This window comes from Miniopterus schreibersii (genome assembly GCF_964146895.1).
Source record: "Miniopterus schreibersii genome assembly, chromosome: 2".
NCBI classification, from domain to species: Eukaryota; Metazoa; Chordata; class Mammalia; order Chiroptera; family Miniopteridae; genus Miniopterus; species Miniopterus schreibersii.
Window position 1 is genome coordinate 137304573 of NC_138102.1, and position 14642 is coordinate 137319214.

The window sequence follows — 14642 nt, forward strand, 5'->3', positions numbered from 1 at the left end:
CTGCTTCTTGAGGCCACGGTAGAGGCCCCAGCTTTTTGTCTCTCTGGGAGGATTGCAAATCCATTCCCTTTTCCTCTATCTCTTCTGATCTGGGGTGAGGTACAGTATGGAATGTCCCTCCCTGGGTCCTGACACACCCTGGGATCTGCCAGCCCTGACAGATGACTCTGTCAGCAGTTCTCAGGGCCTGTCCCAACCCGCCTTATCTCCCACTCCTCTCCTTTCAGGAACCCGATGCTCTGCCTGGCTCACAGGAGATAAGGCAGCTCTGCTCCGTTCCTCATCCCCAAGTCACACCACGTGGCCCTCCCTGACCCCCATTTCTTTTGATCTTGAATGCACACCCACCCCTTCTCACTCACTCTGAAAGATCTGCCCATCTTTGAGAACCCAATTAAATCCCCACCTCCTCTGGGAAGCCTGCCCTGACCACATCAATACTCAACCTGGTGCCTTCATCTCGAAAGCCAGCTCTGCGTTGCTCTACAGTGTGAGTGTGGGTGAGGGGTCTGTGCCCGCAGAGGGGCTGCACTGCACTGTCTCCACAGTACTTTAGGAGCTGTGTGATCTTAGACCGGTTATTTAACCTCTCTGTATCTGTTTTCTCATCTGTAAAATGGAGATGATAATAGTATCTGCCTCACAGGGCTGCTTTATGAATTAAATGCTATAATAGTGTGATGCACTTAGCACAGCCTCTTGCTAAGGTGAGTGGTAAATCAACATGGGTTGTTGGTAACTGCTCTGGGTACTACTCGCCCAGCAGCCAGAGCTGCCCTTTCCTAGTCTCAGACCTCTCCCCATAGAGCCTGCCCTGTTCCACATGCCCTGGCCCTGGTCCAGACTCTACCCAGCCACCCTCCCCACTCCTCTCCTGGGGCCTCTCCTAGGCCTGGGCCTCACCGCAGAGCTCTCCTTCATCGGAGCCGTCTCCACAGTCATCGTTGCCATCACACAGCTTGTCGGGGGGCAGGCAGACTGAGGTGTTGTTGGCACAGGGGTGCGAGGGTGGCCTGCAGGCCAGAGACTCACAGTTCTCCTCGTCGGAGTTATCTTCACAGTCACTGTCGCCATCACACACCCATGCTTTGCTAATGCAACGAGCTGAGGGATGAGTATAGTATGAGGAGCCAGGCCTGGGCAGTAGGGCTCCCTATGTCCTTCCCAGACCCAGTGGAGTTCTCTAATAGGTCATGACTGTAATGCCTTAGGGTCCACTAGGAACCTTGAGGCTTTTTCTGTGAAATTCACACAGGCAGCGAAGAAGGCAGGAATCTATAGGAGGTGGTGAAGCTCAACTTTGGTGAGGGTTTTGGTTCCCAGGGCCTACTGCAGGCCCTGGCCCCTTCATGTCTTCTCCACACATCATGCACATGCTTTTCCTATGTGGGCTTTTGCCTCAATGTCCCCACCTCCATCTCTCACAGTATAGTGCTATCTCTGCTCTCAGTATGGTTTTTCTCCTGTCCACGTTGCCCCATTCCAACCTCCTCTCAATACTTCTTTTTACCGGAGTCCTTGCAGCCGAACTTGACATTGGGGTCACACACGTGGGTCACTCCCTCACAGCTCTTCTCATCACTGGAGTCCATGCAGTCAGTGTCTCCATCACAGCGCCACCGCAGAGGGATGCACAGCCCATCCAGCCGGCATTGGAACTCATCACTGTGGCAGCCACCGGGAGGCCTTGTGGCTGCAGGGGGACAGGTGGAGGGTACTGGGTGAGGGTAGGGGCTCAGGTCAGCCATTCCCATCTCTGCCTTCCCAATCCCGCTGATGCTAAGCTCAGCCTGAGGCTATGAACAGAGACAAGGATGAATAGCTCTCTGAGAACTGGACACTCCTTGGAAGCACTGAGAGTCAGGCATATTACACCTCCCAGGACCCCAAAAATCATCTTATCTAACCTCCCTATTTTATACACAAGAGCTCGATTGGATAAGCAATTTGCTAGGCCAGAGCTCAAATGCCCCCCACCTTAGCCTAGCCTATATTTCATTCACTCACTCCACAGACACTTATTGATCGCCTACTGTGTGACAGGCACTGTTTCAGGTGCCAGCATGAGCAAGACAAAGTCCTTACTCTCATGGAGCTGAAGTTCCAGTGGGGAGGACAGATAATAAAAATGGGTCATAGAAATCCAGAATGGAATTGCAGGTAGTGATCAAAGCTATGGACACAAAGCCAGGTCAAGACTAGAGGGGGATTAGGATGCTGCTTTAGATGGGACGGTCAGGGAAGGCCTGTGAGCAGGAGACATCTGAGCAGAGGCCTGAATGGTGAGAACCATGAGAATACCTGGAGGTGTATTCCAGGTAGAGAGAACAGCTAGTGCAAAGTCCGAGACAGGAGTATGCAGGGTGTATTGGAAAAATGCCCAGGGCACATTTGAGGCTGCACAGCCCGAGCAGAGTGCAAGAGGAGATGAGTGGCAGGAACACAGGTCAGAGAGGTGACGGGAGCCCTGGAGGCCTCAGAGCAACATTTGGTATTGATTTTTAAAAATATATATATATCTTTATTGTTGAAAGTATTACAGATCTCACCCTTTCCCCCCACCCCCCCATTGACCCTCTCTTTCCCACTCTTGTCCCCTCCCCAGGCCTTCGCCTCACTATATTGTCTGTATCCACAGGTTATGAATATATGCATATAAGTTCTTTGGTAATCTCTTCCTGCCCCCACCCTTCTTCCCTCTGAAATACATCAGTCTGTTGCATGCTTCCACGTCTCCGGATCTATTTTGTTTGTCAGTTTATTTTGCCCATTAGATTCCACATATAAGTGAGATCATGTGATAGTTATCTTTTTCTGACTGGCTTATTTCACTTAGCATAATATTCTCTAGGTCCCTCCATGTTGTCACAAAGGGTAAGAGATCCTTCTTTTTTACAGCTGCATAGTATTCCATGGTGTAAATGTACCACAGCTTTTTTATCCACTCATCTACTGATGGGCACTTGGGCTGTTTCCAGTTCTTAGCTATTGTAAATAATGCTGCTATGAACATAGGGGTGCATGTATTCTTTCAGATTGGTGTTTCTGGCTTCTTAGGATATATTCCTAGAAGTGGGATCACTGGGTCAAATGTTAGTTCTATTTTTAATTTTTTGTGGAAACTCCACACCATATTTATTCTAAATATGTAGGGGGTGGTGGGGGGTAGATTAACCAAAGAACATATCATATATGCATAACCCATGGACAATAAATAGTGTGGTGAAGGCCTGGGGAGGGGCTGGAAGGGTGGGTGGCGGGGGGTCAATGGGGACAAAAAAGGGGACATCTGTAATACTTTCAACAATAAAGAGAAATAAAAAGAATAATAATAAATAAATATGTAGGGAGCTACTGTGGGCTTGAGGGCAGGGCTGGGGCACAATCTGACTTCAGTTCTGCAGGATCACTCTAGCAACTATGCTGAGGTCTGACTCAGGAGGCTGGGGAAGGGGCAGGAAGAACAGCACCTGGGAGGCACAGGTGGTTATGTGCCAGCCTGACCTCACATTCACCCTGCTACCGAAGGCCCCGCTTTTCCCACCTGCCCCGCCATGAACATGGCCAATGCTCTCATCTTGTGCCTGGACTTCAGCAGCAACCTCCAAGCTGATTTTCCTTCTTCAGTGCTCCTGAACCGACTTCTAATCTAATCCTCTTCCAGGACTTTCTTCCAAAAGACCTCCTACATCACATCACCTTCCAGCTTCAAAATCCTTCGAAGGTCCCGGTGCCTGATTTGCTCCTGCTGTAATCTGCCCCCTTCCAATCAGCCTCATTCCTCACTGTCCCCTCTGGTCTGAGGGGCCTCACCCAGCCCCACTGGCCTCTGAGGGAGTGTTCAGTTTCACCCTCTAAGTCTTATTGCTAGGTTCTCCAGGCCACCCCACCCTCACCCTGCAGACCCTCCAGCTGGTCCATCTACCCACAGTCTAATCCCTCATCAGGCTCCAGTTCAAATCCCACCTCCTCCGGAATGATCCCAGACCATTTCAACTCACAACCATAGTTAACAATTGCTACAACTATGACATCACAGTTCCTATGTGCCAGGTCCCCACCCATCTCCTCTCATTTCCTAGAGGAGAAAGCTGAGGCTTAGAGGAAGCAACTTGCACAAGTTTGCCCAGCTTGTAAGTGAAGCTTTTCCCACCAGGCCTGTGTACAGGCCTCCAGGGATCCCTTCTCAGGATCCTAAGGCACTATTACCCACTCTCCTCACCCAGCCTTTATCAGCAATGGCGCTGGAAACTCAGTGACTGTCTCCTGTGCCTGGTGACTCTCCCCATCCTCCCTCTCAGTGCTGGGCCACAGTGAGTGCTAAGTGCTCAGTAGTGTTCCCACTATGTGCTCCTAACTTGACAAAGCAGAGATTGTAGGCTGGTGGCTCAGGGGCCAGATGAGGCCTGTGGAAAGAGTTTGGCCTGCAGTGTTTGTAAAAATTTTTAAATTAATTGCCAGTTGTTGTGGTTTGATTTGTGTTCCCTAAAAAAGATGCCGAAGTCCTAACTCATAGCACCTGTGACTGTGACCTTATTTGGAAACAGGTCTTTGCAGATGATCAATTTAAGATGAAGTCATTAGGGTTGGCCCTACTGCAATAAGACTGTGTCCTTGCATAAAGAGGAAATATAGACACAGAGACAGACACATGCACAGGGAGAATGCCACGTGAAGATGAAGGCAGAGATTGAGGTGCAGCATGTACAAGCCAAGGAATGCCAAAGATTGCCAGCAAACACCAGAAGCTAGGAGAGAGGCCTGGAGTCGATTCTCCCTCACAGCCCTCAGAAGAAACCAACCCTGTCGACATTTGGGTCTTGAACTTGTAGCCTCCAGAAATGTGAGACAATAAATTTCTGTTGTTGAAGCCACTTAGTTTGTGGTACTTTGTTGTGGCAGCTCTAGGACACTAATATATGTAGTTTAAAATGGGTAGATTTCACATAAAAATCTGCATTTCTCACTTCTCTTGAAGCCAGGGTAATCCTGGGTCTATATTCTTCCACGGTAAAAATCAGCCAGAGTGAGAAACCAACATGCCTTGAAAGGGTCTGTGCCTTCCGGTAAACTCAGCTCCACTGCCCTCTGCCTAGGCCCTGAAGGGACCCTCACAGAACCAGCCCCTCTCTCCTTTGGTCCCCACTGTACTCATTCATCTCTACCCCGCTGAGCATCCCCTTTCCAAGCTACCAGGTCCCAAACACAAGCCATGTGCTAAGTGCTTTCTGTGCATGGTCTCACTGAAACCTCCCCATCAACACCGTGATGTTGGTGCTATTATTATCTCCACTTTGCAGATGAAGCGCACAGAGGCCATCGGGATGAAGTAACTTGCTCAAGGCCACCCAGATAGTAAGTAGCAGAGCTGGAGCTCAAACCCAAGGCCACCCAGCTGCAAAGCCTGCCATCTTAACAGCGTGTGACACTGAGTTCTCGGCAATCTCTCTCTCCCACAGGACTGGAAACTCCTGCAGGATAAGAGCCATGTCTGGGTTATCTCTGACTCCCAGATGGCAGCGACATGCAGTGGGGAGGATAGATGGATGGGTGGAAGGCTGAGTGACTGGCATATGGACAGTCTCGCCCGACCCTGCTGGCCCCAAGTGCCTACCCTGATTGGTGCAGTTGGCATGTGTCTCATCGCTGTAGTCCCCACAGTCATTGTCCCCATCGCAGGTCCAGTGCTCTGGGATGCAACGCCCACTGTTGCACTTGAACTGGGTGCTAGAGCAAGAGTGGCTGCAGCCAGCCTCGTCACTATTGTCCCCACAGTCATTGTCTGGGGGGAGGCAAGAAGGGGAGAGGCAAGGAGTGGGTCAGCAAGCAGCTTTCTCTGCGGCTCCAGCTGGGGCCCCCACTCCCACCTCCCGATTCCCACCCCCAACCCCCACTGAGAAAAAAACAAACAGAAAAGACACAGAAACTGCATAGACTGCAGCATGCACCATGGCCCACATGGGGGCGGGAGGGGCGGGCGCCAGGAGGGCCCTTCCCTGAGTCCCAGAAGCTGAGGGAGAGGGGCACAGGACATGTTCCTTTCTCTTAGGCAGGGTGTGGGAAGAGGAGTCTGTTTGCTTTTGGGAAAAGGCAGGGATTTCTCTGGTTTTAGAGGGAGAGAGAAGGGAGGAGTGTAGTTGAGGCCTCTCTGCTGGGGACTGAAGGGCTTTATCAGGCCCCGCCCTGAACACGGGCATTCTGGGCCCCATGCGCTGAGCACCCAGCTCACAAGGGCACTGCCTACAGCTGGGAAGGGTCAGGGGCCACTGGAAGGCATCTGAGGGAGACCGAACAGATGTCTTGTTTTCCAGGGGCTATGGACTTCCCTGCACACTTTCAGGAGACTTGCTCTGGAAGACGGTTTGGTTTTCCCCATGGACAGTGTTCCAGCCTCTTTTCCAGCTGGATTTGCTTCTCTAACTTTCTTTTCCCCCTCTGTCTCGGTCTCCTTGTCCCCTCCCGTCATCTCTCCTCTGAGAGGTTCCCTCTGCCCACTCTGCTTCTTTCCTTCCCACTGTTTGCTTTCTTCTGTTGCCTCCTCTCTCTCTCTCTCCTTCTCTAGCTTTTCCTTCGCACCCTAGGAGCTCTGGGAGGGGGGCTGCCTGGGAATCCTGAGCGTAGCCAGAGGCCAGCTGGGGCTCGGGTGATGGTGCATGTGCTTCTATGCACTGACCGGCAGGCTCAGGACAGGTCTTTTCGTCAGAGCCGTCCCCACAATCCTTCTCTGAAACACAGAAACCGCCAGGGCAACCATTGGCACACGAGACACAGCAAAGATGAGGGGCAACACGGCGCTGACCCAGTCCATCCTCTCACATGTTAGCCAGGGCGGGAGCCACTGGTACAACACGTCACCACACCACACAGACAATCAGAGCCCTGAGACGGCATACACACAACAATCCACTGGCCCCGTGGCTCAGGGCTGACATCACCTGGTCCATGGCTGACCGCCAGGTGGGCTCCTGAGTCTAGAGCAGGAGCCTGGAGGGTGCACCAAGGACTTCAGGAGATGGGGTTTGTGGGGAAAAGGGAGCTGGATTCTCGCTGCTCTGTCCCTCCAGCCCTCTCCTCCCAGTCCTTCTTGCTTATCTCTCCCCCGCCCCCGAGCCTCTGCCAGAGGATAGACGGCTCAGGCCCTGCCTGGGGAGGAATGGTGCAGGTAGGAGATGGGCAGGGTCCCCCTCAGTCCATCTTGCTTCCCCCACAGCATTTATGGCTCATTCTCCTTTCTCCCATCCAATCCAGTGGGGCCTCAGTGAACTGGAGGGGGACTCTGGCTTGATTCTAAAAACCCTTGGGCCTTACACCCTGGGGCCTGGGTGAGGCTTCTAGCTTTCCTGGGAATCAGGGCAGGTGAAGGAAGGGGTGCTCTTACCATTGTCGCATCGCCAGTTGATGTTGATGCATCTGCCATTGTTGCAGGTAAACTGAGTCAGGGGGAAGCAGGTTGGATAGGCTGTCAGGGAGAAAGTGTAGCTGAGTAGGGCACCCAAGATTATGCAGCATCATAGCACCGAGCACGTAGGTGCAGGGTGCCTCTTGTAACCAGCAGCCCTCAGTGCAGCCAGACAGGGGAGAGAAGGCTAAGCAGCAATGCCTCAGCCTGAAACTGCCCCTTTATCCGTACCTCCCTGAGCATTTGATTTTAAAGCTAGCAGTTACCAAACATGGGCCCTGTGCTGAATGTTTTTCATGCATGGTCTCACTGAACTCCACATCAACACTATGATATGGATGCTATTATTATCTCCACTTTGCAGATGAAACGCACATAGACCACTGAGACTAAGTAATTTGCTTAAGACCACACAGAATTAACTTGCAGGGCCTTTCTAGCCCCCAACACCCTGTCCCTAGGGGGGATATCCTCATGAGTGACCTCCTTCATGCCAGCCTGTTGTCCCTCTTACCGCACGAGGCTGACTCATCTGAGCGGTCCCCGCAGTCATCGTCCAGATCACATGTCCAGGAGATAGGGATGCAGCGGCCACTGGCACAGGAGAACTGGTTGGGTGGGCAGGTACGAGCTGAGGACAGGAATGGGTGTGAGTGCTCATAGTCTTGTCCCCCTTTCTTAATTGTCCTTTCTCTTCTTATTCTCTGTGTAATAGGAAGTCTTCCCAAGGGTATCAAAGTCATTTCTCTCAGAGAATTTCAAAACCACCTGCATCACCTCATCTCTCGAGGGGGTTCTGGTATCATTCAAGGAGGACATCCACCCTGCCTTGTTTTTATCTCCCATCTGGAGCTGTGCTCTGTCCCCTGCAGGCTCAGTCCTCCCAGCCAACCTTGTCCTTCAGGGGAAGGGGACAGCACCCCTCTCCTCCTGCTTGGGCTCCATCCTCTCTATCCCAATGCTCTGCGCTCTCTTCTTTCACCTGAGGCCCTCTGTCTTTCCAAGCCTGGCTCCCCACTACCCAGCCTCTTTGACTGAGGGGTTCCCAGTGTGGTCCACTCCCTTGTTCCACACCTGAACAAGTGGCATTGGACTCGTCTTCACTGTTCCCACAGTCATTGTCCCCGTCACAGAGCCAGCGGTTCGGGATGCACCGGTTGTTCTCGCACTTGAAGCGGTCTGAAGGGCAGGTGTGCTGATCTGGGGAAGGAACAGGTCAGAGGTCATTGAGAGGGTGGGACCCTGCTTTCCTAGAAGGCAGAGAGCTCCACTTGCTGCCCTGCAGGTCCACCGTCCAATGGAGAGGGCAGGTGACTCACGACAGAGGGCGGAGGCCTCGTCACTGTTGTCCAGGCAGTCGTTGTCTCCGTCACACTTCCAGCGCTCCTGGATGCAGCGGCTGTTGGCACAGGCAAACTCGCCCGGCTGGCACTGGGGTGGGGGCACGTAGGATGGGTTCGCTGTGGGCACCACAGGGGTGTGAGGGGGAAAGTCAGACCCAGATCATGGGTCAGGTACTAAGCTCCCTGTACTTTGCTTGTTTTATTATTTAAAAATAATACACAGGATAATTTTAGCTAGTGCATAATTTCTTCATGAACAAATTATCTGGATGAAAACTGCAACTCTATCTCAAGCCACAGGGTGATGTTTACTCTAGCATGTCCCAAACTTCAGCTTCCATGAGAGTGCAGAGTCCCCCACACTTGCACCCACTGAGCAGACCACTCCTTACCCCTCCCTGCCATCTCCATCAACTGCTCTTTGGAAGGTGTTTCTGGGGCTTTCGGGGCCTGCCATGGTCCCTGGACTTCTTCCTTCACAGATGCATCCACTCCACCAGCAGGAGTGAAAACAGGCCCAGAACTCTGCAGGCTCCTGATCCTGTTCCCCAGCACTTACACCTCACCACTACTGTCTGCCCTGGGCTATTGGAAGTAAAATCACTGTGCCCTTTGTGTTTGCATCAGTAACCTCAAGAAGCATAGGACTCTCATTTCAGACTCTGTCCCTGGACCTTACAGCTCTGTGCATAACCTTTCTGACCCATCTCTCATCCCCACTCTACTCCTTAAACCTTCCCATGGGTCCTGTGGGTGGCTATTTTCTCTCACACAGCCCAAGGACCACTGGGCCTGGGGGTTTCCACCCTGCTTCTCAGTACTGCTTCCGACTACTCTCCTTTCCCTTCTCTGAAATATCTGAGTTGACTTTCATGTTATCCGACCATCCCACCCTTTATTTTTACAGGCCCCAGGACTGTAAGGATGAAAATCCTGTCATCCTTAAGGGTTTTCAGATCCTGGCTGAGTGTCACTTCTTCAAGATCACTCTGCTTTAATTCTTGGTGATTTCAATGTCCATGTAGAGGATTTTTCCTATACCCTGGCCACCCAGTTCCTCTGTCTGCCAGCAGAGAAACTGTTAAGTAAATTATGGAACTTTTACTAAATGAAATCTTCAGTCACTAAAAATTCTGCTTAAGTATTCATGACATACAGTCAAGCAACAAAAGCAGGAAACAGAACAGCATGTGCAGCATGATTTCATTTAAGAAAGGTAAATGTGCAGAGAAATGTTTGGGAGGATTCTCTTCCCAGTGGTAACAGTGGTATCAATAGGGGGTGGCATTGGGGTGACTTGTACTTTCTCCTTCGGTTTTCTATAATGTTTATTTATTTATTTATTTTTGTAACAAGCACGACCTACTTTTATTTTAAAAATGAGTCTATTTAAAATATTGCAAGAATAATACAGAAAATGCTATGAAGCATATGAACTCAAAAGGGCAGAGGATATTTTATATACAGTACGAATACAGGTACATAAAAACCAACCATAGAACCCACTCAACTTACCACAATGCTGACAACACAGTGGGGTTCGTTGGCAGGATTTGGGCTTTTTCTCTCTAATTTCTAATACTTAGAACTATTGTTATATTACTTTAATAATGAAGAAATAATTATAAAAGAAGAATATTTTCTTCTTTCCATAGCTCTCTTGCTCATTACTAAGTTTCCCCTAATCTTTGTGCCCTCTTGTATCCCTCTTGTCCCCTCCTCCTTGTCCCCAGAGCCTTCTCTTGCCCCACCCCTCACCTCCTGTTGCCTCAGTAGGGCCCTCTTTGCCTCCTTCATCTCTGATTGGACTCTGTGGCCTCCTTTTATGGGGGTTGGCTTCCCTGCCTCCCTCCCCAGCTGGGCCCTTCGTACCCAAGCAAGTGACACCGTCTGTGTCCAACACCTGGTCCTCGGCGCAGGCACACTGGCGACTCCCAGGGGTGGCCAGGCACAGGCTGCTGCAGCCACCGTTGTTCACCCGGCATTTATTGGTACCCACTGTGAAGGAGGGCCGCGGGGAGGGGTCAGGGGAGGAGAGGAGGACAGTAGATGGAAGGGAAATGAGAAGATGGGGGGAGATGCATTAAAATGAGGAGACAGAGGGAGAATACATTGACAGGACCATGAGCATGTTGAAGAAGAGGAGGTGTAGGCATGGGGCAGGGAGGGAGACAGGAAAGGAAGGGCAGGAAGTCAGGTGCAGATGAGGTCAAAAAGCTGCAGGCAGACCCCCTGGGACCCTAGGCCTGATACGGAATGTGGGTCTCACTCTAAGGGCAAGGGTTGGGGGCCCCTCTTTTTGAGAGCCTCAAAAGTCAGAGTCTAAGATCCCAGGGGGAGTGCCTTCTTCTCTGCTCCCCTCCCGGGAGTCTCACCCCCCATCTAGGTCCCACCCCATCATCAGTCCCAGCCCCAGGGGGTACCTTGCTGCTGCTGGGCATCATACATGCGGATCTCAAAGATGGGGGGCCGCTCACTACGCAGAAGGGTCACGGTGGGGGGTGCACCTCCTGTGCCCCGTTCCAAGCGATAGACACTGCCACTCCGGTACTCAGTCCAGAAGAGGTAGTTGCCATGGTGACACAGGCCAAAGGCATGATTCAGCTCAGGACCCTCATACACAATCTAGGAATGGATAGGAGGTTATTAAAGGGCTGGAGACAAACAGGGGGACTAAGGCAGGCCTAGAGAGGTTTCTACTTTGTACCCTCATTCATCCATATCCTGGGTATGTGTCTTGTTTCCTCCATTAGCCTGGGAGCCCCTGAGGCTGATAGTTTTGCACAGAGTAAGGTGCCAGACCCTGAACCCAGCAGGAGGCTGATGGTGAGCTTGTCCACACTGTCTTCTCTTGGGCCCATTCATATCCTTCATATCCCTCCAACATGCACATGCACTCATATACCACACACACACACACAAAGTACTGCAGACAGTCAGAATTCATATGTTCATTTTTTCACCCAACAAATATTTGTTAGGATTTATTAAAGGCAAACCAGTGGTAGGCACTAAGAAATGAAAAAGACACTGTAATCCAGGGTAGAAGAAGAGGTGGCCCATGAGCAGGGTACCAGGTAAGGAGGAGCTGGGGTGGAGGCAGAGAGAACTGCATGAGCAACAGCAGAGAGAGAAGCACCTTCTGACGTGTGCTGGGAATTACAGGCTGTGGTCAAGCCCGCAGACAACACACACGGTCAGGATGTACTCTAATAGAGGCAATTGTCTAACAACACAACACATAAGACACACAAGCACACAGATGCACATATCCATGGGGACACTGGTAAACACACAGGAAGCCCATAGGCTTAGCCACACACAGATGTCCACACATTCACACACAGGGAGCCTCACCCACACACAAAAGTGATCTGGCACACATATGAACACCCACACACAGGTGCACGCCTGCCTACCTTTCGGTCTGTGCCATTGAGCAGTATGGTCTCGATGCGGTCATAGAAGGCATCCACCCAGTAGAGGCGCCCAGCTGGAATGTCCAGGCTCAGCCCATTGGGCCACAGCACTGTCTTGGAGGTGACAAAGATGTCTCGGTGTGAGCCGTCCATCCAGGCCCTCTCCAGCCTCCCACGCCGGCTGTCCTTGGGGTCCTCTTCCCAGTCTGTCCAGTACATCCACCTGTGGGCAGCAACTGGTCAGCACCACATGAGCCACCCCTGCCATCAAGAGCGTCCCTATGATCCCAATCCTTGTGTGTTGTCTCAGAGTCCCTCACAGGGAGAGTCTTCCTGCCCTGCTCAACCGGGGCCCACACATTTCACTAATTTATTCCTCCATTCAACAAATATTTGAAGAGTGCCTACTGCAAGCTGGGCACAGTCTGGCATTTGGGGACCCAGAAAAGACCAAGGTAGCCAAGGCTCCAGCTTTCCTGGAGTCCATGTCTTACCCTGGAAGACAGATAAGAAATAAGGTTTCACACATCGGAGAATGATAAAAACCAGGAAAAACACTAAGCTGGTGATGGCATGGAGAGTGACCAGGCAACAGGTGAGGAGGAAGGCCCCTCTGAGGAGGTGGCATTTGAGCAGAGGTGTGAATGCTGAGAAGGAGCTAGATCTGCAAGTCCCTGGGAATTCAGGCAGAGGAACTACAAGAGCAGAAGCCCTGAGGCAGAAACAGCTGGGGTGTCTCTTTGAGGCACAGACAGGGGGCAGTGAGAACAGAGCTTCCAAGTAAAGTGCAGATGAGGTCAAAAGAGCTGCAGGCAGAACCCCATAGGACCCCCGCCTGATAAGGAATATGGGTCTCTAAGGGCTGGGGAATTCCAGGCAAAGGAACTAGGAGAGCAGAAGCCCTGAGGCAGAAACAGCTGGGGTGTTTTTTTGAGGCACAGACAGGGAGCAGCAAGAACAGAGCTTCCAAGGGCAGGAAGTAAGCTCACTCTAAGGGCAGGGGAGCCAGCAGAGGGCTCTGAGCTGGGAGTGACAGAATCAGGTTTCGATGCATGTGTTTAAGGCATCACTCCCATTGCCTTGAAGACAGGGAAACCTTCACTTGTAGCTTCCCATTCTTGCCTAAGCATCCCACCTAGGCTGCCCTCCCTGTTCACTCTCTGTCTCATCTCCCACTTCTGAGACCCACAGGGTGCTGGGCCCACCCAACCCAAGGTCCTGGGAGGACTCACCCATTGAGTGGATCCACTACAATGGCCCTGGGGTGTGTCATTTTGCCCTCTATTAAGGTCTTGCGGGTTTGAGCAGCTTTCTCCAGCCTGGCCACGCTGATGGTCTTCTTGGGCCCATCATCCGTCCAGTACAAATTGTCCCCCATCCAGTCCACAGCCACACCCTCCACATTGTGGATGCCTGCAGGGAATGAAGGGGGCAACGATGGAGAGTCGCAAAGGAAACTCAAAACTGCCTGGCCCTGACCCTTAGGATGCACATCCTTTGAGCAACTTGGCTAGTAGGGAGGGCAGGGAGTCCTTTGTGCCCAAGACAGTGGGTGGGACAGGGATGAGAGGCTGGCTGGAGGAAGGAGCTAGAAGATCATTTGTGTTGTTTATCTGTGTTGAGGCACAAAGCCTCTCAAAGCTGCACGTGACAGCCAGCACACACGTACATGGCAGATGTGGGCTCTCAAGTAAGGGCATGTCTGGGCCTGAGCTAGGGTGGACAGCTGCAGGAATGTGCTCTGGGTACAAGTGTGATGCCACATCCCAGGCCTAAAACTCCTGAGCTAACAAAATTAATAAATTAGGAAGTGATTTTTCACTTAGCTAAAGGCTTCATCTCCAGTGTGCTTTAAATAGCAGTTCCCCTGGCATAGGGAACCCCAATTTTTCTTGATGAGGAGTTACTTTTGATTTCTCTAAAGTCTTATGATTGCTGACTGCTGAGGTTCTCTGACCTGTCGGGAAGGGTGGGGAGGAGGGCAAAGAGTGGTAACTGGTGTCAGCTAGATCGATCAGTTAGGGAGCCCTACCCTGGGGGCCTGCGTGTAGGTTTGGGAATTCCTAACGCTGGCAGGGAAGGGGCAGAGCTCAGCTCACAGCCTACATGCAGATGGGTATTCAGAGGACAGTGTACTGTTGACCTGCCCAAGCAGCCCAGGGGGAAAAACTGGATTCAGTCCACAAAACACAATTTTCTCAGGACGTGTAAACACGCAGCTTTTAGCAGCACAGACCCTGTGTGTGCACATGGGTGTTGGTGTGTCTGCTCTGATTCAAGGCCTCAGGCCTCTCCCAGGCTGTGTGCTACGTGCAGCTCCAGGGCTTGAAGCCAATGGCTGAGAGACCATGAGTTTTCCCAAGGGCTGGCAAGGACGACCTATGCTGCCTAACCCATCCATCCTCCTGCCTCTTGTCAGCTCAGCCAAGAAGGGGGTCACACAGGGGTCAGCCTGTCATCCCCTCATCTCCATGCCAACCA

General features: G+C 51.7%; 1 protein-coding gene across 2 annotated transcripts in view; it reads right to left on the reverse strand.

Moving 5' to 3' along the window:
* Positions 1-14642, reverse strand: part of LRP1 (LDL receptor related protein 1) — a 78661-nt gene that overhangs the window by 36245 nt on the left and 27774 nt on the right. For both annotated transcript variants that reach the window (XM_081129020.1, XM_081129019.1), the window contains exons 12-22: positions 13394-13574; positions 12162-12384; positions 11166-11367; positions 10615-10740; positions 8719-8859; positions 8474-8599; positions 7914-8030; positions 7379-7459; positions 5615-5782; positions 1511-1693; positions 904-1104 (exon numbers count right to left, since the gene is read on the reverse strand). In XM_081129020.1, coding sequence (XP_080985146.1) covers positions 904-1104; positions 1511-1693; positions 5615-5782; positions 7379-7459; positions 7914-8030; positions 8474-8599; positions 8719-8859; positions 10615-10740; positions 11166-11367; positions 12162-12384; positions 13394-13574 — 1749 coding nt within the window. The remainder of the gene's footprint in view (positions 1-903; positions 1105-1510; positions 1694-5614; positions 5783-7378; positions 7460-7913; positions 8031-8473; positions 8600-8718; positions 8860-10614; positions 10741-11165; positions 11368-12161; positions 12385-13393; positions 13575-14642) is intronic.